The following is a 26,216-nucleotide window of genomic DNA, read 5'->3' as shown; positions in this document are numbered from 1 at the left end:
TTTTAAGGAATGTCGAATTGTATTTAAACACTGTCTGTATTGTCTTAGAAAACGTATCTCTTGATAAAGGGAATCAGTCCTGTAATTGTTAACCTCAAGGTCTGTCTTTTCTGTGTTACTGTCTGTTTATTACAATGGTAAAAAAGCCAAATGTTTTTCAGTATTGGAACTGAAAAACCATTACAGTCCCATTACATCACAGGCATTTGTGACCATTTGTGACCATTACAACACAAGCATACTTCATTGGCATAGATGTTTCTCTTAGAAGTTGTAAAAATTTGTTTTCAAGTCAGATTGTGTTTACTTTTTTTTTCAGTTTTAATACTGTTATTTACTTTGTAAGCAACTTTGATTTCTTTAGCTATTTCAAAGAAATCTGGTGAATCTTTTGTAGACTAAAGAATTCTTTTTTTAAAAAATATTGTATTTAAATTCAATTTGCCAACATGTAGTATAACATCCAGTGCTCATCCCTTCCCGTGCCCTCCTTAGTGCCCATCACTCAGTTCCCCAATCCCCCTAATCTCCTCCCCTTCCACAGCCCGTTGTTTGTTTCCCAGAGTTAGGAGTCTCTCTAGACTGAAGAATTCTATAGTAAAGTGAGTATTAACACTTAAATATATTCGTTTCAGGAATTCAAAAAAGTTTTAAAGATTTTTAAAGCTTATTTATCTGAGAGAGAGAGTGACAGAGATAGGGAGAGGGAACACAAATGGTGGAGAGGGAGAAGCAGACTCCCTGCTGAGTGAGAGCCTGACACTGGGCTTGATCCCAGGACCCTGGGACCATGACCTGAGCTGAAGGCAGATGCTTAACCAGCTGAGCCATCTAGGCACCCAAGGATTCAGGTTTTATTATTTTTTTCTTACAGTGAAGAACATGTACAGTTTTCCTACGTAGCATTTGATAGGCAGTACAGTAGGCTTTGGAATGTAAGGGGTAAAACCATCTTCTTGCCTCATGTTTGCTGAGACATTTGTTTGTAAAGTGTGGTAGGGTTGGGGAGTACCTTTGGTTTCTGTCCTATCTAGATTTCTGTGAAGTGTGTTTGTGTATTTAATTAGAAAACCAATTTGTATCATCTTAAATATTTTATTATTGATAAATATTGACGTTTGTTTAATTCACTGTGAAAGAAGGCACACATTAATTTGGGAAACTTAACTGAAGTAAACTTATGTTATATTAGTCAGTTGAAAGCTATAGCTTTCTTACTAATTTTTTTCAGGTTTAGATTTAAGACCCAAATGTCATTGTTTACTCCATCAAGCTTATCTAAGCTACTGAATATAGTCCAGTGTGATCTGCTGTTTATCTTTTTGTGTAGACAGATTTGCAAACATATTCTTTTTGGTTTTGTGAGTGAATGTATCTTAGTGAATTCACTGCCTTTCTCCATATGATTGATTATAAAAGGTTACTATTTAACCAAATGGATGTCAGTAATCCAAATAAACAGACATAGTACGATAAATTTATCTAGGCTTACTTAGTGGTCAAGGATACAGAAAGAGTGAACATAGAAACCTGCTTTCTTTTATTGTTCAGAAAGAATTGCCTTTAGCCTTTTGCTGATGAGAGGATACCTTTATTTTTGAATTTTTAAATGATGTTTTAAGCTTATTAATTACTTAAGAGGGACATTGGACCATTAGAGACTGCTTTCTTTCAACAAGAAAAAGCTTAAGTGTCACAAAGAGTTATATATTAGATTCTTTAATCAGATTGTTATGAATAGTTATGCCTGAGATATAATTTGGCATGTGTAATCATAACATTCAGTAGCTCTAAGATTTTATTTCTGGCATTATGGGGATATTATATTTATTATAGTTAGATTAATGCAATTCAGGCATTTATAATGTGTCATGTAAGGTTTCACTTATAACTTATTATAAGTGGAAAGAAACATCTCATTTTAAACATAGAAATTGTACAGCTAAGTTTTGATTTTCATGAAAATTAGAAATGATAATTGTAGTATAAGTAATTAAAGGCTCTAATTTCCTTGATGGCGTTACTCCAATTAATTTAACAACTACTTTAGTGCTCTTAACAGTAGGATGCAATCTGTATTTGATACATATTCCTACCTTTGGGGTCTGTGCCATGTAGTGGTGGAGAAGAAAGCCTTTTTAATGGATATTCTTGATCCAGTAGAGAACTGCCTTTCTTCCCAGCTTGAGGAGGTATCTGTACAGTGCTAGAGAGCCTTGAGGGTAGAAATAGAGTCTAGAAGCTGGGCCTCATGGTAGGGTAGGGGTGGGTTGTGAGTGGGCTAAAGAATGCTTATGTGAAGAAGTGACACATATTTTATGATGCATTGCACAGATGTGTTCCAACTCTCTGCAAATCTTGGGTACCTTCAGCCCTGCCCCAGTGTTCCATGGGTTTAGAGGCACATAAGGAAGGAAAGCAAGGAAGAGGATAATGGAGCAGTAGGAGGATGCTAGGCCCCTTCCCTGGTCTTCAGAGGTTTTCTGAGGATCCTTTAGGGACTGTAGACCAGAGGCTGACAACTGGTGTGTTTTATTTGGTTTCATCTTATTTAAAAACTAGTCAACATCAAATATAGAGAGATTCATGTGAAAACCAATTCAGAAGGTCAGCCACATTCAGTTATCCTTTCCTGCAGGGTGACTCTAACCAGAGCTGAAGAGTCACCTGCCTGCGTTTATGTCTCTCTTCTGACTAGTGTAGCTGTTTGGGTTTGCAACCCCTGTGGGAGACTTTGGCTGACTCAAGTTTGTGGGGTACCTCGAGGGTTTGATGACTTTGTTCCTCACTCCTTCCTCCTTCATACCCAGTCTAAAATCAACACTGACAATAGTAGTAACCTATACAAACAGGAAAAGAAAATATGGAAGTGTGTTCATTAAGACCCTGACATTTATAGATTTTTTTCATCCTTTAAAATATGTTTACCATGTTCATGAAAAGTGCTTATATTTTCTTTTATCTTCTCTCCCTTTATTTATTGCAGAGACAAGTAATATTTGTTTTCATTTCATTGCATTGCAGAGTAGCCAGGAGACAAAATTATTTTAAGCAAAGTACCTCTACTTTAAATAAAGTTTTCTAAACTTTTCGTAGATAATAAAACATTTTCTGAAACAGATTGAAATATCAGTTTGAGAATCAGATGCATGTTTTTATTTTAAGCTATATTACTTTGTCGTCACATACATTCAATAGTACTAACAGAGTGAAAAGCAGTTTTATTTGTAAGGGTTTCCGAAATTGTATAAGAATTATAAAATATTTTTCTTCTCTTTTCTCACAAAATTCTACCAGCGAGTTGAAAATGGTGACTTCAACTGGATTGTTCCAGGAAAATTTTTAGCATTTAGTGGACCACATCCAAAAAGCAAAATTGAAAATGGTAGGTTTTTCTTTACTTTACCATCCAAAAATTTATTTCAGTTCATCTTCTTTAATTTCTTAATTTCCTCAGATAATCCTTTCTTTTGGTAATAGTCTCCAGAGAATATTTATTAATTAAAAAATTGAACAGTAGTAATTAGAGTGTTAAATATAGTTTAGTAGGTGAAGTTATAATCCTGTTTTAAAACTAGAAAAAATTTAAATTTTAAAATGCATAAATAGGCACTTTACCTGACCCAGTTATCAAAGAAGAATCTGAGAAGCAACTGGTCAACCTCATAAGCAGATTGTTGAATTCTGTCAGTGGTTCTGAGATTTATTTGGTGGCAAAGTGCTGTATCAGAGTATTCTTTGGGGAACATCATGTGGAACAATAACAATAATGATGGTGATGACATAGTTACTACCTAAGCACTACAGTATCTCATTTAATATGCACCTCTATGAGATTTAGATATAGTTATCTCCATTTTGCAGAAGAAGAAACTGAGGCTTTTATGAGTAGGAAATTTACCCAGAGTAATAGGGGGAACTGGTACTCCATCCCAGACCTGAGCTCCTACACTTTGCTACCATACTGACCTATTTAGTTCCATTATGACTAGAATACCTTTCTAGCTGACAGTGATTAAATTACTCATTTGCAGTATGTGTATAGCCAGGGGCATACGTACTCAGGAAGACAAAAAAAAAAAAAAAAAAGCAAAACAAAACAAAAAAAGCCTCTTGAATGAAACATAATCAGCTATGTGAGTTTTCACAGTAATATTTATTTTCTCTATTTATTTATTTTCACCTGCCAACATTCCTAGAAGACAAGTAATGATAGGCACCAAGATTTAAGTATAATTTATGGGAGCAGCACATAAAATTAAAAAATTTTTACCTATGAATATAATAGTTTCTTTTTATTGCTCTTTATCTAGTCATAGAACTGGAACATCAGTCTTTTGAGGAAACATCTGAAACCCAGAGTTTAGGGTTATTCTCCTTTTATCACCATCATCATCCTAAGTATTAGTTTGAAAATCTAGTTTCATTGTATATTGTTAATCATGCATTCAGATTTACTGATTTGTTTGAGCTTCCACAAATGTGTGTGTCAGTTCATGCGTACAGCATATGTTCTAGGGAACTCTGCTTCAAGCATGGTTTCCCTGTAATGGGTAATGCAAGTCTAGAGAGTTAAGCTACCAAATAGGAGTCCTCTGTACTGAAGCCAGAATTACATCTTCTCATTCATGAAATTGTTAATGAATCTCTTTTGCTCCATTGATTAACCTCTCCCATGTTGGGTTGTCAGGAGTACCATGTTAAGTGCCCAAGGAAACTGCTTTCTGGCAGTTGGTCTTTCAAGACAGGATTGATTAAATTTACCTTTGGCCTTCTATGCAAAGTGATCTGACTCAGACCTAGGAAATCTCAGTGGGTGTGTAGTTTCAGTAGTGGCTTTGTTGGTGGGTGTTCATTTGATGAAGTTGAAAGAATTTTGCCATTTAGGGTTCCTGTGTTTTATGACATTTTCTTAAAGAGAAGATGAGAGGTGTAATTTAAAGAATCATTTAAAGTATTTTTAGAGAGGTAATACATGATTATATTAAAAATACAGATGAATTAATACAAAGCACATAAAAATTACCTATAATTCTACCCAAGTTTTCTAGGTAGTGGTTGGTGGTGGGATTATAGGGGGATTTAATTTTCTTTCCATCCGCTTCTTTGTATTTGTGTGTACACGTTTTTTTTTTTTTTCCTTTTCCAGTGAACACACGCACACATACAAACAAACCTTTCTTTTTTTATAAGCATAGCATCATGATTACTATTTTATTTTATTTTATTTTATTTTATTTTATTTTATTTTATTTTTTTAAAGATTTTTTATTTATTTATTCATAGAGATGCAGAGAGAGAGAAAGGCAGAGACACAGGCAGAGGGAGAAACAGGCTCCATGCAGAGAGCCTGACGTGTGACTCGATCCAGGGTCTCCAGGATCACGCCCTGGGCTGCAGGTGGCGCTAAACCGCTGTGCCACCGGGGCTGCCCTATCTTTTTATTTTAAAAAGATTTATTTACTTTTATTTTAGAGAGAGAGAGAGAGAGGGCGAGCAAGGAGAGGGACAGAAGGAGAGGGAGGGAGAGAATCTCATGCAGACTCTCTGCTGAGCACAGATCCTGATGTGAGGCTTGCTCCCAGGTCTCTGAGATCATGACCTGACCCCAAATCAAGAGTTGACCGCTTAATTGACTGAGCCACCAGGCACCCCATGATTACTGTCTTATATCAGCTTTTTTCACCTAACATGTCACAGACTTCTTTCCATGGTAGTAAATGTAGGTTTTCATTGTATTTTTCCATGACTGCATTATATATTATTCTGTGATGTGCTATAATGCTGTTACTTTCTGAATGAGATCTACATTGTTTACAGTTTTTCATTTTTCATGGTTGGCAAATGTTCACATTTTTTTGTAGTTCTCCTTTCTTCTCTAAATTCTTAAGTAGTAGAATCATTGGATAAAAGGCTCGAATATTTTGTGTGACAATTCTTTTTTTTTAATTGAAGAACAGTTGCCTTTAATATTGTATTAATTTTAGGTGTACAACATAGTGATTGGATATTTCTGTACATTAGAACATGGTCACCACATTCAATCTAGTTACCATCTGTCATGTGTAGTTATTTCAATATTATTGACTTATTCCCTATATTGTATAATTACATATCAGTGTCTTGTTTATTTTATAGTGGGAAGATTGTAACTTCTTAATTGTCAAAAATCTTTAAAAATTACAATATTGGGAAATAACTATAGCTACATTTGCCTATATGCCAGGAATGGGGCTAATAATAATAAGCCTTTTGTGCACATATCATTTCTTTAAGAATCAGAACCACTCTCTAGGGGAGGTGATAGTTATTTTATGGAAGACAAGGTAAGAGGTTCAGAGGAATTACCTCACTTGCCCAGATTTACACGGCTAGAAAATGGCAGTACATGGATTCAAACACAGGTCTCTCTGATTCCGAATTCTGTATTACTTTTCATCTTAATACAGAGGAAGTACATGTTCACTATAGAAAACTTAAGCAATATAGAGAAAAAGCCACCCTATAATTACATAATCTAGAAATAAACACTTAAGATACTGCTCCAAATGCATCTTTTTTTTTTTTGGTCCCTATGCATCTATTGTGCCTTCTTACATTGAGGGAAAAAAAAGTCTGAAAGGGCTACTTACCTAGTATTTGTTGGTTTTTATGATGTCTAGAACAATCTCACTTAAGGCTGTCATTAGTAAATATTGATCTTTTATTGGACTCCCTGTTTTAAGATCTGATAGTCACTAGAAGCTTCATCATATTTTTTGTAAAAGGGCTTTAACTTTGTACATCTTTTTTGAGCTTAAGAAAATAATTGTGTGATGGAATTAATAAACTTGATCCAATTACAGTGAAATCTAGGTGCTTTTTTTTTTTTTAAATTGAGAAACTGTTTTCTGAGGAGGCCGAAAATTGTGTTAGGGGTTTGTTAATAGAAAAGGTAGATTTTACAGAAATTAACACTCAAAAAGCTGTTGCAAGGATGTAGCAAAAGAAGTCGGGAAATCTTAGGCAGAATGCATTTTAAGAGTCTTAGGTGTGTGATATATCAACACCGAGCAAGTTGCTTGTTACAATTATCTTGGTTCACATTGTTTTGATGGTGGAGAAGAGAAGAACCCCACTTTTTTTTTGGTTAAATAAGTTTGAATTGATACATAAATAATAAAATAGAATGAAACATATTTTGGATTTCCAGTTTTCCAAAAAATCCCACAAACTCAGAGATGGCAATGTCCTTCTCTCTTTAAAAAAAAAAATAAGAAAGAAAGAGAGAAAGAAAACACCAAAAAGATGGCTGGAGATAAGGAATGGCAACAGTTTGAAACCTGTTAAGAGAAGCTGGTGTGCTGAGCTTGGGCAGTGGAACCTGACTCCGGCCCTTATTGGTCGTGTGAACTTCCTAGGGCTCCACAACTTCTCTGAGCATGAGTTTCTTTGTATGTCAACAGGGATGGGAGCTGGGGAAGTAGGATGTACAATGCAGGCATCTAGTGAAGATTAGAGATGCTATGAAGCGTCTTGCACAGTGTCAGGCACATAATAATAGGTGCTTCTTAGATAGCAGATAACCTGATAACATTTTTCTCATTAATGAGCCTAAATATATTTTCTTGCTTCCTACATTTACCTGCCCATTTTGAAGTTTTTACTTTTCTTTTTAGAAAGATTGTGTTTATTTATTTGAGAGAGAGAGAGCGAGCCAGCCAGCTGGAGCTAGCAGGAATGAGGCGGGAAGGGCAGAAGCGGACTCCCCACTGAGTAGGGATGCCAACTTGGGGCTCTCTCCTAGGACTCTGGGACGGTGAGCTGAGCTGAAGGCAGATGCTTAACCGAGGGAGCCACCCAGGCGCCCCAAGTTTTTACTCTTAATAATGACTGGGTGACTAGTCATTTCATTGGTGTTTTTCAGTGTCCTAAATAATAACATTGTTATTATTTTTTTTCAGTGTCCTAACTTTAAATGAAGGGTTGGGAAGAGAGGAATTTTAAATCTCTGGGCTCTGAAATTCTGTCTCTGGTTAGGTCAGGTCTTGGGCTCCGCCCGGGATTACTGATGCTAGGGCGCATTCTAGTGGCCAAATGGAGGAAGGGGCTGATGAATGCTAAGCTCTGTACGTTGCTAAAACCAGTCCCAAATGCATTGATAACATCCAGTTATTCAGAGGTCATAGGATATTGTTATTCTCGTTGGTTATAACTCACTTGAGACAGTTTTGAGGATTTTAAAGAATTCTCACTATCTCTTGGAAGTGTAGCCCATAATGTTCACATAATGTTCCTTTATTTGGAGACCTAACAGATGGAGTCAAGCTGGATCTTACTGAAATCCACCCCAGCACAGGCTCTGGAATCTGATTACTAGGGTTCACATGCTGCCTCCATCTCTCACTAGCTGTGTACGCCTGGGCTAGTTTACTTTTCTAGACAGCAATAACTGGGTAATTGCAAGGTTTAACGAGATGATCCATATGAAGCATTTAGTTTAGTGCCTTGGCACATGGTAAGTGCTTAGTCAATGTTAGCCAGGATCATTATTATTCTTGTTATTATTTCGGTGTCCTATTGTCATATTTGGATAACTGTCCAGTGTTGTTATTGGTTTTTAAAATCTAGATATACACATAGTTTCTTTTAATAGTTAAATTAGGTATATTATCTATAATGCCATTTAGTCCTGATAGAAATTAATATATAAGAAGAAAGTTTCTTCCTCCTCCTCTTCTTGGTAGAGAGGGGGTGGGAGGGATAGATGCCACACCAACCATTAGCACATCTGAAAACAGGAGCCATCACAGAGGTGCCAGGTATGCTAGGAACCCAGGGTCAGAAGGTGCTCATCAGCCTGCCACACCAGGGGAAGACTTCCCATGTATTTAGGAGTCCTCTCTTTCCCATTCTTACATGATAGAAAAACTCTGTTTCCTTATGCCAACTGATGTGGTTTGGAGCAGAGTCCATAAGCCACCAGTCAAGAAGGAATTCTTGAGACATTTTCAGTGCAAAAAGTGTTTTTATTATAGCATGAGGACAGGACCCCTGGGCAGAAAGATCTGCCCACCCCCTCCACCCCCCTCCCCACCCCCTGAGGAATGATTGATTGATTAGATACTTTGGAATTGGGAGAGATAAAGATAAAGGAAGTCTCTCTTTTTTTAAAATAAATTTATTTTTTATCGGTGTTCAATTTGCCAACATATAGAATAACACCCAGTGCTCATCCCGTCAAGTGCCCATCTCAGTGCCTGTCACCCAGTCACCGCCACCCCCCGCCCACCTCCCCTTCCACCACCCCTTGTTCATTTCCCAGAGTTAGGAGTCTTTCATGTTCTCTCTCCCTTTCTGATATTTCCCACTCATTTTTTCTCTAAAGGAAGTTTCCAAGAGGATTTTTTATATGCTAAAGACTTATAGGATGCTAGAGGCCTAGTTATTGTGGAGCTCAGGTTGTTTTTCCCTCTAGCAAAGTACTGAGACAGTTGGGAGTTCCTGGAGGACTGTCTTACTCTGTCGGTCTCAGGTATCTGAGTCTATGGGCTTCAGGTTATAAATAAACTTGATTTTACCTACATTTCTTTCTTCCATTGTTCCCCATATCACCAACCATAACTCTTTTCTCCTTTAGATTGTAAATCTGTTGCTGGAAAATAATATGAGCTAAAAGGGAAAACACATTTGTTTTTTCCAAGTAGAAAAGCATCCATTTTCTCTAAATGCGTGTGTATGTCTGTGTGTGTGTGTCTGTGTGTATAAGTTACTGTGTCTCCACAGAAGATTGAAAATAGGCTCTGTGTTACCTGTTTGCCTGGAAGCAGCATGGTCCGTGAAGATCTTGTCTGGGCTGTGGGGCAGTTTGATCTGCCGTCCACTTCTTCTTCCATTCATTGTGTGGCCGTGGCCCAGTATACCAGTTAGGGCTCTTGGTTGCAGGCAGCAGAACCAGCTCAGGGAGATTAAACCAAAAAGGCATTGATTGGAATTATGCTGGGAATCTCAGCCTCCTAGAGAAGTCTGGAGAAGGAGGCCTAAAAAATGAACAGGATCCAGAGGAGATGATATCTTGGCAGAGTCCAGGCAGTGAAATGCAGCCACACCACTTCCAACAGAGGGAATTCAATACAAGGGATTTGTTACAGAGATGGCCAAAAAGGAAGACAGCAACACTGAAGAAACCAGAATATTATGGAGGAAACAAGCGCCTGCCTTTAGGAAAGGTAGAAAGTGAGGTTATCAGAATCTGGGGCCTGGAACACAGGGAGCCAGGCTGGTATTGGATCTGAAGGGAATGCTGCCCAGCTGGTGTGTGCACTTGGGGGCTGTGGAGTCAAGACCAGGCGGCTGGGCGGCTCCTGTCTTCTGCTGCTGAAGCTTTGCTGGCCCCCACACAGAAGCCCCTTTTCCTTCCTCTGGCCTCCTCTGGTCACTCTGGTTGTGTTCTGTGCCTCCTATGTTTTGAACGGACAGCGAGCACCAGCTGCAAATGTCCTCTGCAGACCCTGGCCCCAGCACGAGAGGGTTGACTTGCTGCAGAGAGAAAGTAGGAAATGACTCGCATGTGCAGGGTCTGAGGCAGCAGGAAATACAGCCAAAGACACAGTGCAGAACTTGCTGGTTTACTTTGCTGGCCACCACCGCCCATACGCATAGGACCCACCATCACGAAAGAGTTGTGAATGAGATTGTCTCATGTGGGATGCCAGAGTCCATGAACCCTGCACAAGGTACAGATGTGGCAGTCAGGGTCCCCTCTTAATCCCCGGGGCTGTGGACAAGGTCTACAGTGGTCAAAGCCTCTGGTGGTCACTTCTGTTGATTGGCAAAGTCCAGGTCACATGTCTGTAACCCAGCTGACCCTGTGGCATCCAGGGAATGCTCACAGGGTGCTGGATCCACCTGAAAGAGAAGGGATTTTAGGGGCTGACCACCTGTACCCCTGCCCCCCACAAAAAAGAAAGGTCTAAAAAATTATTCAACTTTTTTTAGTTTCTCGATCTGTTAAATGGGGTTTGCTATTATTACCTTCACAGGCTGTGTTGGGAATTAAATGATAAACAATGGTGACTTCACATGGTAGGTGCTTAAAAATTCTTACTCTGTTTCATGGGGGATTGCACTATAGATTGAAACTAATCACCTGGCAAAAAGGCTTTAACTGTAGTTGAAAAGTTATTTGTCAAGTGGAAGAAAAAGCACAAAGAGTCATGCCAGGCCTCCTGGGCACCTTTTTGAGTGCCTCCTGAGTGCCTTTGTTTTGGCTTGGGAGGAGTTTCTTCCGGAATTTGAATCCTATGGGTTGAAGTTTCTCTCTCTCTCTTTCTTTTCCCTTCCCTTCCCTTCCCTTCCCTTCCCTTCCCTTCCCTTCCCTTCCCTTCCCTTCCCTTCCCTTCCCTTCCCTTCCCTTCCCTTCCCTTCCCTTCCCTTCCCTTCCCTTCCCTTCCCTTCCCTTCCCTTCCCTTCTTCTTTTTTTTCTTTTCTTTTCCTTTCTATCTTTTCTCCTTCCTTTCCTTTCCTTTTCTTTTCTTTCCTTTCCTTTTTTTCTTTTTTTTCTTTTCTTTTCTTTTCTTTTCTTTTCTTTTCTTTTCTTTTCTTTTCTTTTCTTTCTTCCTCCCTCCCTCCCTCTCTCTCTCTCTCTCTCTCTCTTTCTTTCTTTCTTTCTTTCTTTCTTTCTTTCTTTCTTTCTTTCTTTCTTTCTTTCTTTCTTTCTTTCTTTCTTTCATTCATTTATTCATGAGAGACAGAGAGAGGCAGAGACACAGGCAGAGGGAGAAGCAGCCTCCCTGCAGGGAGCCCGATGTGGGACTTGATCTCAGGACTCCACGATCACGCCCTGAGCCAAAGGCAGATGCTCAACTGCAGAGCCACCCAGGTGCCCCCAAGGTTTCGAATTTTCCTTAGCAATTTCTAATACTCGGAGAAGGTTTTTTTACCCCTCCTGTGGGGTGTGTGTGTGCGTGTGTGTCACAGTTCTACAGACCGCTGCTTTAGAAATGTGCTTCCTCCTCTTACTCTCTCAGCAGATGCACTTTCCTCCTAAGCTCTGCTGAGATTCATAAACTTCAGAGTGACAGGTTTTCGTGTTTCTGGGTGTGTAAGGTGGAATGCGTTCCTTTGGCTCACAGCTCTGTTTTCCCTACAGGCTATCCTCTTCACGCCCCTGAAGCCTACTTTCCTTATTTCAAAAAGCATAACGTGACTGCAGTTGTGAGACTGAACAAAAAGATTTACGAGGCCAAGCGCTTCATAGATGCCGGCTTTGAGCACTATGACCTCTTCTTCATAGACGGCAGCACGCCCAGCGACAACATCGTGCGCAGGTTCCTGAACATCTGTGAGAACACGGACGGGGCGATCGCTGTCCACTGCAAAGGTGCGTCTGGCCTGGTGGCCCCTGCGCCTCCACAAGGGGAGGTGGGGGCTGCAAGCAGTCAGGCATGCAAGACAAAACCAGTTAGTGTTTTCAGAAGAATACCAGTGGTTTTTTTGTTTGTTTGTTTTTGTTTTTGTTTTTGTTTGCTTGGGAAAACCAGAACACAAACCCATTTAAATAACCCCTTTCCTAAGGAAAAGTTTGCTTAGATATGGATAATTGGTGGAGGTATGGTTTTCCTGGCCTTATGTGACCACGCTCCTGCTCACCACCAGCAGGCCCCACGGTGAGGGAAGTCACAGTGCCTACGTGCCCTTGACAAGAGGCAAGGGTTGTTAGTGTTTGATTGATTGTTTTTTCTTTCTTTTTCTTCTAGAATTGCCTACCTCCTTTCTACCCTCCTCCACCCTTCTCATATTTGATGCTCCCATTATACGACCCAGCTGTCTGGAGTCCCATTTTGCTCTCTGCTCCCCCTTTCCCCTTCCTAGTCTTTTGCATGATGAACCAGTGTCTTCCCTGCCCATTGCCAGTGGACAGCAGCATCTTTGGGTCATCGGCTAGTAGCTAGCTCACTGCAGATGCTGTTACTGCTTCTTTTGAGGGATCTTGGTTATGTAAAGATTTGGTTATGTAAATAAATCTCTGCTCTCTAGGGGTGGGTACTTTCTGGGGCAGGGTTCTTTCAGGTTATAGGAGCACTAAGGTTGCCAGATTCAGCAAACGAAAATACAGGATGCCTAGTTAAATTTGAATTTTTGAGAAACAATGAATACTTTCTGAGTACGTTTTAGAGATGTCACAGAACATACATCCTGCATTTTATCCGGCAGCCTTGTGTTGGCTACTCAGAAAATGTGAAATAACATTTTCTCGGAGCCTGGTTGTTAGACTTGAGGAGGATCATACTGCATTTTAGATTTTCCAGCGTGGTGGGAGGTATTATACCGGGGTCTCTGATTCCAGTGACAGGGGACAGCGCTTTGGCCACCCTGGGATAGAGTCTAGTTCCTCACATGCAGCGGTTCAGAAGGCCGCTGGGTGGTGCTGCTCTCACGACTGTGAGCCTGAGAACCAGTTTGTGTGGCGTTTATGCTAATTGTCTAGTAGGTGTTGGGGATTGTGCTGTTCTTTTCAAGTGCCTAGTGCTGCTGTAACTGACTTATTCAGACAAGCATGGCTTTGGTTCTGACAGAAATTAAAATACCATTTTGTAGGCCTTTGTTTCTATGTTTAAGATTTGAGTAGGTGGAGGTACTTGGCTGACATGTGAGCGGCAACGGGAAGCTGTGTTTTGCCAGAGACCCGGAGAGATGGAAATGTGCATGCGGCCCCCTTTTGGATGAGGGCTCCTTGAGTCAGGCTTCTCACCCACATCCACAGAGCCTCTGCCCCTCCTCTTCCCACTTCTTAGCAGGATGGGGCGCTGACCTGCAGGACGTCCCATCTCTCCGATGGGTGGGGATGGGGGGTCTGCTAGGAAGGTGTCTTGTTCACTCATCATGGCAGAGTGCTTTCAGTTCTAATCGGGTCACAGTGGGGGAGTGGAGAGCCCGCTCGCCCTGGATGTGGTCCACTTGCACTCTAACTTTGCCTTTCCAGCTCATTCTGTTAAAGATTGCCCAGGCCCGAGAAAAAAGCCTGCATTTCACACGTTTCAAATATCAGTGGAACTTGAGAGCTAATGGGAATAGAGCAGCTACCAACATTTAGTAGGAGATATTTATGTGTTCTTTCTCAAAGTTTATTTTTGTGTCATAAAATTTAGCACTTTTCCTCAGATGAATTTGGCCTTATTTCCTAGTCAATTAATTTTATGATTACCAAGTCATAGAGCTTTTTATCTGTGTGTCATGTCTTGGACTGACAAAGTCATGGAAGAAAAAATGCAAAACTGTCTTTAAAACTCAGTATCTTTCTCTACTTTTTAAATTGAAGTATAGTTGATTCAGTGTTATATTAGTTTCAGGCATACAATATAGTGATTGGACAGTTTATACATTATGCTGTGCTCACCATACGTGTAGCTACCATCTCTTACCACACAACACTATTACAATACCATTGACTATATTCCATGTGCTGGACCTTTCATCCCTGTGACTTATTCATTCCATAACTGGAAGCTTGTGCCTCCTACTCCCCTTCACCCACTTTGCCCCTCTCTTCATTCCCCTTTGCTTCTGCATTTGCAGATCTGTTTCTGCTTTTTTGTTTGTTTTGTATTTGGATTCCACATATAATTGAAATTGTACGTTATTTGTCTTTCCATCTGACTTATTTCACTTAGCATAATACTCTCCAGGTCCATCCATACTGTTGCAAATGGCAAAACCTCATTCTTTTTAATGGCTGAGTAATATTACATTGCCTGTGTGTATATATGTAGATATATATGTGTATATATGTGATACATATATATATATCATATATATATATCTAGAGAGACAAAGACATCTTCCTTATCCATTTACCTATCGATGATGTTTAGGCTGCTTCCATGTCTTGGCTATTGTAAATAATGCTACAAGAAACAGAAGTGCATATACTTTTTGAATTAGTGTTTTCATTTTCCTTTGGGTATCAGCATCTCTCTTGATAACATTTCTCATCTAAAATTATAAAAATGAAACTCTTTGATGTTCAACATTCTTATTACAGGTATTCTCTGTATTATATCCTAGATTTGTGAATGTTAACATTTAAAAAAATACAGTATGGGTGTGTAAGTTGTGTATATGTGTGTGTTGTGTATGTGTGTGTATTTTATGCTGCAGAGGTTTATATATTTTAATTTAAAATCAGAACTCTTAGACTGAGGTGCGTTCTTGTATGGGAAGGTCACATTTACATGTGGTGACATCTTTTGGATAATGTTATTTCATTTGCTTCCACTTGTACACACATGTAGGACTCCTTTCTAAAGATTACACCTTTGGTTTAATTACAGCTGTATTGCTTTTAATAGCATACTTATCTACTATAGGCCTGTTAATTATTTTGACATCTGCCCTAATTAAGTCAGTTTAGTTTTCTGGGAATTGAAGCAGCACTGAGCATTTTAACTGAAGTAGAAGGAGGAGGGAGAGAGAATCTTATTCTATGTCACATGAACTTCAGTAGCTGCTAGAAAGGGAATGAATATGTCATGCCTCCACATAAAGTGCTATATAGAGAGACAAACTAGAAATTGATTTACTGGGAATGTGTGAAATCTTACCAATGATCCAGTACCTATATCCACCTTCTGGTTGATAAAATGGATGGCTATGAGCTTTTGAAAATTTCCTAGCACAAATAATAATTTTTTAAAAATGGGAGCACTATGATGTTCTGGTATGTGACCGTTGATATTCTATAGAATTTCAGAAAATGCCCCGAACTATAAGGGAATCAGCATTTAACTTGGTATAAATAGAATACTTTTCAACATCTTGTCTTGCTGTGTCAGGGAGCCCTTTAATTATGAATGCTTTAAGAAATTTGTTAAAGTTTTTATAGAAACTTAGTGAAATGTTCTTATTCTGTTGAATTGTGGTAAGAGCTCCTAACTATTGAGTGCTAAGTACGTTCTTTTTATAGATCTAAATTATAGACTCTTTATAAAAGGGGGAAGCAACTTTAGTTTCAGAGAAATTTGAAAATTTTCTGCACCACCTTTTTTGGTTGTGAGTGTGTGTGAGTAGGTGCCCAACCGAGGGAATGGGACAGCCCCTTCCTTGCACAGGGAGGGAACAGTGATAGGTAATGTTGCCTCCAGAAAGACTATCTCCTCTCCAGACAGACACCCACATTGGTGACTTCTTGGAGGGACTTTGGAAACTCACCGTGCCCTGGTTCCTAGAAGGATTCCCATTTCCCGCTTTCCCGCTGTGTTTTATCCATATGATTACCTGTAGTCTTGTCAGATATCTGAGAGTTAACAACTCTGCAGAGGCAGAGAATATCTGCTCTGGACAGTAACAGAAAGGCTAATTACTCTTAAACTCTAATATTAAAGGAAGAGCCCCATTGAGACCATAATTAAAATTTACTCTTTTCTAGGGAATGTTGACGTTTGGTTTGGGACAAAAGGTACTTCAGATGAAATCAGGCTACATACACACATACACATACCCCTCATTTAATAAAACATTGTAAATATAATTTTTTAAAAAGAAGGCTCAATGGGAAGGGAATATAAAGCATCTGTAAACATGAGCTTGTGTGTAATTTTATTTGCATTTTTTTTTAAACAAAGGTTTTAAGTAATCTCTATAGAGGTAGTGGTATACTTCTATACTAATCTATAGAGGTATACCTAGTGTGGGGCTCGAACTCATAATCCCGACATCAAGAGTCACATATTCCTCTGATGGAGCCAGCCAGGTGCCCCTCACTTGCATTTTTGATATGTATTTTCAATCTGGCATTATTGCCTCCAAGGAGGAAGAATTGTTTTTTGGGAGGGAGGAGGAGGAGGAACCATTCTTTTTCTGTATAAAGCACAGATTTACATACAGTATGTAGAGGTATGCAGTATACTGTGGCAGTAAAATTACATGGGAGACGATCAGGAAAAATGTCTTAGACTCTTGGAGGAGGCAATAATGAAAAAAAGATTGAGAAACACTGATTTAGAGACAGCTTTTTCACACTTTCACATTTATGGATCTAGGGTGGATCTGAAAATTGGTAGAATGTCATAGTTTAATTTTTTCTTACTTAGGTGGAGCTTAAATAATGGTGCATTTCACACCGTTAGGTGACTTGATGGTATCTTAGATTTGCTGAGGCACTGTATTTCAAAGTACTGGAGAGATTGGAGCAGATACTCCTTATTATTTGACCAGGGAAAGTTGACAAAGGGGCTCCGCCTTTTGGGGGAAAGATTCTTTTTTTTTGGGGGGGGGAAAGATTCTTAAACATATTAAAAACAGTACTGTCAACTTTCCCGTTTCCTTTTCTAACTAAATGTTTTCACAGATGAAATTGACCTTGTACCAGTTTTCCCGGCCAGAAATATCAGTCATCTTTGACTCTCTCTGTGACCCAGTCCAAATGTCTTTCTTACTCAGCTCCTCCTTTTTATCACCACCATCCATCCAGCCCGCCTCACCCTCTGGCCCCAGCCTCCCAGCAGCTTCCTAGCTCCTGCCTCTGTGCTTTCCAGCATAGTCCATGTGCTGCTGCTAGATCCATCTGCTTTTATCACTGCACTTTCTTGCCCCCAAATACATGGCAGCTTTATTTTGTCCTTTCCATTGGTTAAAGGCAAAAATACAGATTTTTTTTTTACATGATAGCAGTTGTATTTTTATTAGCTGTTGATAATATCATGAATTCTGTAATACTATTTTTTTAAAGATTTTATTTATTTATTTATTCAAGAGAGACATAGAGGCAGAGACATAGGCAGAGGGAGAACCAGGCAGGTAGAGGACCCTGGGATCATGCCCTGACCCGAAGGCAGACGCTCAAGCCCTGAACCACCCAGGCGCCCCTTGAATTCTGTAATACTTTTAACATGAGTTGAATTTTGTTCATCAAAGCATCATCTACAAATATTTGAGGAGTAATAATACATATTATATACATAGGAGATAGTAATTCATATTATATACACAGGGCACTTGACACACACTGATACATTCTCCAGCCAGGCTTTTACCCATCACACCCTATGCTGAAAATATTGTGACCTTCCTATTCTTTAGAGTCTGTTAAAGTCTGTGTCAACAATGACCTATTCTTTGAAGACACTAGCAGCTCACAGAGTACTCCCCTCCCCCTTTATCTGAAAACCCAGTTTCAGTTCAAACTTCATTTCTTTCTTATTGTTTCTTGCTTGATAGTCAGCAACTACTCTGATACTCATCCTGGTCAAAAATTATATCCTATACTTGCTTATATCCTTATTCTATGAGCAGAACCTTGTCCTGGGCATCTTGAATAAACATTTGACTGCCTAAATTTAATGTTTAAAAACAATTAGAGCTTTCTTTTTATTTCTTTTTTTTTTTAAAGATTTATTTATTTACTTGAGAGAGAGTGAGTGTGAGTGGGCAGAGGGGCAGAGGGAGAGAATCTTCAAGCAGACTCCTGCTGAGCACAGAGCCTAAGATGGGGCTCAGTCCCATGACACATGAGATCACGACCTGAGCTGAAACCAAAAGCTTGTACACTCAACTGACTGAGCCATCCAGGCATCCCCAGAGCCACTTTATTCTTCTATTAGAAAAAGTGTATATGATACAAACAGATTTTTAGTAGTGGAAAAATAACTCTGCATACTGCCTTGGTTGTGGATGATACTTAAATAAAAATTTACAGTATTGAATATAATTCCAAGAAGCTAGATATGGAAAGACTTAGAAAATGCTTGTAAATGAGCACTATTGTTTCAGTCAGTCTTATATATATCATGAGGGCAGGCATCCTGCTTGTCTTCATGTTTCTGTTTCCAGATCTTTCATGGTGCCTTCTACACAAGTCGGTACCTATAAGATGAGTGACAGGATGTGAGCCAAGAGTGGAAAGAATTCTGGGATGAGAATCAAGATCATAGGGGAGTTTTAGTCCTGAATTCCCTACTCTCTTGTTATATGAGTCAATTGGCTGGTATCTTTGGGCCTCAGTTGTTCTGATGTATGAACAACCACTATTGTTGAGAGCCTGTAGCTTGATGAAGTGTTTGAATATTTTTGCAAAAGGAGGAAGTCAGCATGTATTTTTTAAAAAAGATTAGCTAAAATGTAAATCAAGTTCTATCACTTTTATTTCTTTGGAGAGAGGAAAAAGTACAGCAACTGGTAAAAAGCACTTTGAAGAAATCAGAGTTCACAATAATAACCAGTATTTCATTGAAAGTCATTTGTTTTGAAAGTCATTTCTAATTGTATTACTTAATCTTATGCAACACACAGTGCATTCAACAGAAGGAAAATAAGCTAACACAGAAGTTATTAGAAAATGCAGGAGCCCAGAGAAATGAAATTTGAGCACTTCTGTTTGCTTTGTTCTTTCTCAGTGGACTGTGTGCTCTCCCAAGGGCAGGGACAATGTTTCTTTTATTTGTCACTGTGCCTCCACCTCCTAGCACAGTACCTGGCAGGTTGTAGGTGCTCCATCAATACCTCCTAACTGAGGAAATCCTGAAATCCTGGTCTCTGAGGGAGTGAAATGGAGGTTGGGATGACCATCTGACACAGATAGTATTGACACACTTGAGGTAGTTGATGAGGCTTGATGACATCTATGGCATCTTCAAACTTTGATTCTATGATTCCTTATTCTAAAATAAGTTAGGAAAAAAACCTGAGCCATTTAAATAAACTAAAAAATTGGCCATATAATAAAATCAGTTATACTGCTGACTTCTTAGGGGTCACACAGACAAACTGTTAACTGTGGATTCATCTCAGCCTCGGCTGGGGTCAAGGTTGGAGAGGGTGGAGACACCTGACAGGTGATATTTTGTAAGTGATTGTCATGGAACCCGCATTGTCCTGACAACATTTATAATGACAGGCATTCCCAAAGGCCCCCACGGGTTGAACTTAGTAATTTTTCAAGACCCTTGCTGTGATTTTTATATTTTCTTATATAGTCTTATTTTAATTTTATGATCTGTTTTTAGAAGATTTATTGAGTTAGAATCATCTTTTAGGGATCCCTGGGTGGCGCAGCGGTTTGGCGCCTGCCTTTGGCCCAGGGCGCGATCCTGGAGACCCGGGATCGAATCCCACGTCGGGCTCCCGGTGCATGGAGCCTGCTTCTCCCTCTGCCTGTGTCTCTGCCTCTCTCTCTCTCTGTGACTATCATAAATAAATAAAAAAAAAATTAAAAAAAAAGAATCATCTTTTAATCCCACATTATGTAAAAAGCATTGCATTATTGCCTGGGTTTGTTTGTTTGTTTGTTTATTTTACAAAATATTTATTTATTCATGAGCACACAGAGAGAGAGAGAGGCAGAGCCATAGGCAGAGGGAGAAGCAGGCTCCCTGTGGGGAGCCTGATGTGGAACTCCATCCCAAGACCCCGGGATCATGACCTGAGCCAAAGCAGATGCTCAACTGCTGAGCCCCCCAGGGGTCCCTATTTTCTGGGTTTAAAACATTTGCATTATACTTGAAACCATTGCAGTTTCTGGGCAGGGTTGGATTTCACTATTTTTGTGGGTGCATTTGCTATATTTTGTATTTCTTGGTCTATTTCCTTTTCTTGCAGCTGGTCTTGGAAGAACAGGGACGTTGATTGCCTGTTATGTCATGAAACACTACAGGTTTACACATGCTGAAATAATTGCTTGGATCAGAATATGCCGACCAGGCTCCATTATAGGACCCCAGCAGCACTTCTTGGAAGAGTAAGTATATGGTCTCCGTTACTGTATTACATCCGCCTTCTGATCATTTCTACCTCTTGTTCTCTGGTTGTGGACTGTGTCAGGCCTGTGGTTATAAAATGGCTGCATTGTGAGAGAAGTCTGTGCCTCTAATGGAATATTGTTGATTTGACAGCTAATGCATTCTAACTTTGTACCTTTTTTATCTCTTAGATCAGGTGAGAGAAGAAAATCACAGAGCCATCTCTGCCTACCTTTTTTCTGTCATCTTCTATGTGTGATCTGGCTACAGTGCAATTTTCTTATGTCATCCTACTTGACACTTTTCATTCTTTTCTTTTGTTTGCGTGTCTAAAAGCAGAATGAAAAGAAACCACAACTAAGGTCAGTCAGTGATTTTGGGGACATTGCTGCTTTCCTGACAACTAACTAAACTGCTCAAGTAGCTGCAGCTTATGAGTTACCAAGGAAGAAAAAAAGAACTGGGTTTTAGTCCTGGCCATGCCACTGAATGGCTTTATGACCTTTATTTGGAAGACTACTTATAAATTAATTCCTTCCTTCCTTCCTTCCTTCCTTCCTTCCTTCCTTCCTTCCTTCCTTCCTTCCTTCCTTCCTTCCAAGCCCATAAGGTGGAGATTAAAATCATAAAAGAACAAACCTTTCTGATTTCCCTATAAAATTTTAGAAATTACAATTGGTTTATCCATTAATAAAATGAGGAGACGAAATTAACACTAGCTGATTTAGGTCCAGCTCTAAAATGTTATCAATTATATCTTACTCAGAAATTTTCTTTCTTTTCCTTTTATGCTGCAATGGCAGTATTTTTTTTGTTTTGTTTTAATATTTTTATTATTTATTCATGATTTATTCATGAGACAGAGAGAGAGAGGCAGAGACACAGGCAGAGGGAGAAGCAGGCTCCATGCAGGGAGCCCCACGTGGGACTCGATCCCGAGTCTCCAGGATCACGCCCTGGGCTGAAGGCGGCACTAAACCGCTGAGCCACCCGGGCTGCCTGCAATGGCTGTATTTTGAATAGCATTCTTTTATATATAATTCTTTTCCCATTGAAATAATTTTCTGTTGGTGAGAAACAAATGATTGTGACTTCCACAGAAAGGAACTTTAAGTAAGCCGTAAGCATCTGAAATGGTTAAAAGGATTTGAGGAATCCTGCTGAGGAATTACTTTAGTTCCCGGCCTGGGGGGAACTTTGGTGGGGGAGGAAATAAGAAAACAGTGCTGGAAATGTGAATTTATACCTTCACTTCAAAGACTGAAACACAAGTATAATGAATTCACAGGAAAAAAATACCCAAGAACAGGATCATTAAGAAGACAGAGGTTCCTAGGGTTGGCCTATGAGATACAAATAAAGTAATTCTGTTCCTTTAGAGATTTATTCTTTGTCAGATTCTCAGTCAGTGGTTTCTTCTGTTTTGCTTTATGTGTGCCTATAGCATGGAGCTTGGTGCAGTGTATATGCCAGCCACTTGTACTAATTGCTCACTAAAGTTAAATAAATGGCCTTAAGGATTAGGAAACAGTAACCAAGACACTACTAAGCCTAGTTCTTTAATATGTTCCATCAATCTCTTAAAACCATTATTGGGAAGAATGTTCATCTATTAGGTACCTATTGAATACTCACCTTGCACTGGGCACTCTGCTAGGTGCAGCTCACAAGGTGAGGAGAAGTAGCTGAGAATTGCACCTCATTTTCCAAGGGGGTCAGTTACCACAGCCCTCCCACAACATGCCTGCACACTCCTCCCTCCTCCTTCTCTACTATGCCTCCTCTCTCTGCCACATCTCAAAATAACAGAAGAAATTAGGTTATGAGGCAAAGGTACTCTAGATTGAAGAAAAGTGCCTCTTTTTTTTTTTTTTTTTCATTTATAGATACTTAAGCTAGAAAATTCAGGATATTTCTTTGAATATGAGTCCATATTATAATTTTTAAAGTATTTTTCTGTAAGAACTGAGGTGTAAGAATGACTTCCTTATATAACTGAAGCATTAAAGTCAGTCATTAATTGGGACACCTGGGTGGCTCAGTGGTTAAGTGTCTGCCTTCGGCCCAGGGCTGTGATCCTGCAGTCCCCGGATTGAGTTCCGCATTAGCTCCTGCATGGAGCCTGCTTCTCCCTCTGCCTGTGTCTCTGCCTCTCTCTCTCTCTCTTTGTCTCTCATGAATAAATAAATACAATCTTTTTTAAAAAAATCAGTCATTAATTGAAGTCATTAAATTAAAATCAGTCCTAAAATAAGTCATTAATGCTTAGGTCAGTACCTTCCTGAAGGCAGGTTCTTTGTTTGAGGCACTAGACCTTCCATGTTTTGCAGTGTTTCTTATAGAACTGGCATGGGGAAATGCCTGGATCGCTCCCAGGCTTTCCCAGGCTTTATTAGATCACCTCCATCAAGGTAGGAGTCTAATCTGCTTTATGCTTTGAGTGGCACCAGAGGTAGTATTATGCTTTGCTTGAATCTGTATATTTTTCTTGTTCTCTTCCCCTCTCATTTTTTTCCTTTCCAAGCCTGTGTCTTGAGGTATCCCACAGCAGAAAATATTGCTTAGTGCATTCATGACGTTCACTCACCCAACAGATAGTTGTTAGATGTGCACTGTCCGTCAGGCAGTGCTCTCAGGCCTGGGGTTGCAGCACTGAACATAACAGACAAGGTGTGTAACTCCCAGGTGCAAAAATCTCTAGGGGAAGGAGCATATAATAAACAGGTGTGTAAGTTTATATACAAGATTAATTTCTGACAGCAGTATGACAGTTGAGACTAGCAGTAGGGGAGGGGAGTGATTATAGGGGATGGCTGAGGCCTTTGGTCAAGGAAGGCTTCTTGAAAGAGCCAGAACCTGGAGGGTGAGAAGGAGCCAGTGCTCCTGAATTTGTCCTGGGCAGCAGGCATGCAGATGTCCTGAGAGGGGAACAAGTGTACCATTTTTGAAAGAAGGCTAGTGTGGGTAGAATGCAAGGAGCTAGGAGTGGGCAGTTTGAGAGGTTGGCTCAGTAAATTTTCACAAAGTGAACATACTCATGTAACCACTCTTAGATCAGGAAACAGAACAATTACCAGCATCTGGAAGCCCACCTTGTGCTCCTTCCATTCACTACCTGTGCAACCGTTTGCTTACTTCTAACACCGTAGATGAGTTTTACCTGATTTTAACCTTATACAGATGGAATCAGTATGTATGTCTGGCTTCTTTCAGTCAGCATTTTTTTTTATTATGTGTAAAAATAGTGTGTTCATTTTCATTGCTGGATGAAATTCCATTGTTTGAATATATCATATTTTAGCTGTTCTGTTAGTGGATATTTAAGTTGTATCCAGATTGGGGCTATTTCATTAATATCTTTGGTACATTTGTCTGTTGGATGAATACCTATGATTGGAACATTCAGTCCTAGCAGGTATCACTAAAGACTTTTCCAAAGTAGATATGCCACCTTATATTCCTATCAATAGTGGGTGGGAGTTCCACTCTTCACATACTTATTAATACTGGATATTACCAGTCTGTCTGTCTTTCTTTCTTTCTTTCTTTCTTTCTTTCTTTCTTTCTTTCTTTCTTTCTTTCTTTCTTTCTTTCTTTCTATTCATTCATTCATTCATTCGAGACACAGATATACAGGCAGAGACACAGGCAGAGGGAGAAGCAGGCTCCCTGTAGGGAGTCTGATACTGGACTCGATCCTTGGACCCTGGGATCACAACCTGAGCCAAAGGCAGATGCTCAACCACTGAGCCACCCAGGTGCCCTGATATTGTCAGTCTTTTAAGTCATTATACTCTGCTTGTAGTGATAATTTGCTTTGTAGTTTGAATTTGCTGTTCACTGATAACAAATGTGGTTGAACGTTTCATGTATCTGTCGGCCATTTGTATATTCCCTTTTATGAAATGTATATTCATGTCTCTTACCCGTCTTTCTATCAGATTGTCTTTTTCTTGTCGATTTGTAGAAGTCTCAATATTCTGGCTGCATGCACACTGTCCCTTCTATGTAATATAAAGATATGTTCTGCTTCTCTTGGGGTTTGCTTTTTTATACCATAGTGTCTTTTGAATGGAATGTTTTAATTTCAGTGCAGTCCAGTGTCATTAATCATTTTCTTTATAGGTAATGCTTTTTATATTCCTTTTAAGACGTTTTTGTCAATATAGAGCATAGCATATTCTTTTATGTTGTTTCCTACAAGTTCTGTTGATTTCTCTACCATATTTAGATTGACAATTGATCAGGAATTGCTTTTAAAAAAATGAGATAGGAGCCAAGGCTCTTCCCCTCCCTCCCAAATGGATACCTAATTAACCTGGCGTAATTTATCAAAAAGATGACCCTGGTCACATTGCTCTAAAGTGTCACCTTTATTATAAACCAAGGATCTGTACATGTGTGAGTTTGTTTCTTGACCTTATATTCCATTCTATGTTTGTCTGTCTTGACACTAGTATCACAATTTCTGTAGTTTTAAAATGAGTCTTATAGCTGGGAGTGTTCTTGGTCTTTATTTTCTTCTCAGAATGTTGTTTTTGAGATACATTCATGTTAAGTATGTCAGTAGTTTGTTTCTTTTTATTACTTAGTATTCCGTTGAATGAATATATCATGATGTATTGACCCATACAACTGATGATGGATGTTTAGTTTTTGGTTGTTATGAATGAAACTGCTGTGAATATTTCTCTACAAGTCTTTTTGTGGACATCTTTCTTCATTTCCTTTATTTAAATACCCAGGAATGAAGGTCACTGGGTCATAGGATTAGATATATTTTAACTTTATGAGGAAAGATTTTCCAAGGTGGTTAAATCATTTTATATACTACTTGTATGAATATGAGTTCTAATTACTTCACATCTTTGCTAACATTTTGTTTTGTAAACTTGTTTTTTGGGCAGGAGTGGAGTCATTTTGTTTGGTGTGAAATAGTGTCTCAATTTCCTGATGACTAATGATGTTGAACATTTTTTCATATATATATCTTTTGAGAGATGTTTGGCCAGGTCTTTGCCTATTTAAATTTTTTCTTTTTGTTGATTGTAATAGTTCTTTATATATTTTTTGTTACTATTTTATTTTTATTTTCAAAATATATTTTCTTTCCTATATATTTTTTGCAGAATTTCCAAGATATTATTTTATTTTAAAAATATTTGTTGAAGATCCTATTAAACCATTATTTTTCACAGTACTATATACAGAGTTGATGGAAAATATATTGGTTTTCTACGGATGATTTAACATTAGGAAGAGCAGTTAAAGTTGTGTGTTGCAGCTTTACAACAGGCATTTCTGCTTTTCAGTGAGATTTAAAAAAAAACTATTGTATTTATTTATTGGAGAGAGAGAGAAGAGAGCAGGGGACAGGGGGTGGGGTTTAGGAGTAGAGAGAGAGGGAGAAGCAGACTACCCAATGAACAGGGAGCTGGACTTGGCACTCTGTCCCAGGGTCCTGAGATCATGACCTGAGCTAAAGGCAGATGCTTAACCAATTGA

General features: G+C 39.1%; 1 protein-coding gene across 12 annotated transcripts in view; it reads left to right on the top strand.

Moving 5' to 3' along the window:
• Nucleotides 1–26,216, top strand: part of CDC14A (cell division cycle 14A) — a 292,061-nt gene that overhangs the window by 103,887 nt on the left and 161,958 nt on the right. For all 12 annotated transcript variants that reach the window (XR_005361147.1, XR_005361148.1, XR_005361146.1 and 9 more), the window contains 3 exons: nt 3,298–3,385; nt 12,131–12,361; nt 20,572–20,710. Coding sequence is in view for 9 of the 12 variants with exons in the window: in XM_038541205.1 (XP_038397133.1) it covers nt 3,298–3,385; nt 12,131–12,361; nt 20,572–20,710 (458 nt within the window). In the remaining 3 variants the exon portion in view is untranslated. The remainder of the gene's footprint in view (nt 1–3,297; nt 3,386–12,130; nt 12,362–20,571; nt 20,711–26,216) is intronic.

The sequence above is a fragment of the Canis lupus genome, chromosome 6 (genome assembly GCF_011100685.1).
Source record: "Canis lupus familiaris isolate Mischka breed German Shepherd chromosome 6, alternate assembly UU_Cfam_GSD_1.0, whole genome shotgun sequence".
NCBI classification, from domain to species: domain Eukaryota; kingdom Metazoa; phylum Chordata; class Mammalia; order Carnivora; family Canidae; genus Canis; species Canis lupus.
Note: the sequence above shows the minus strand (reverse complement) of the source record. Positions and strands in the feature narration are given on the sequence as shown.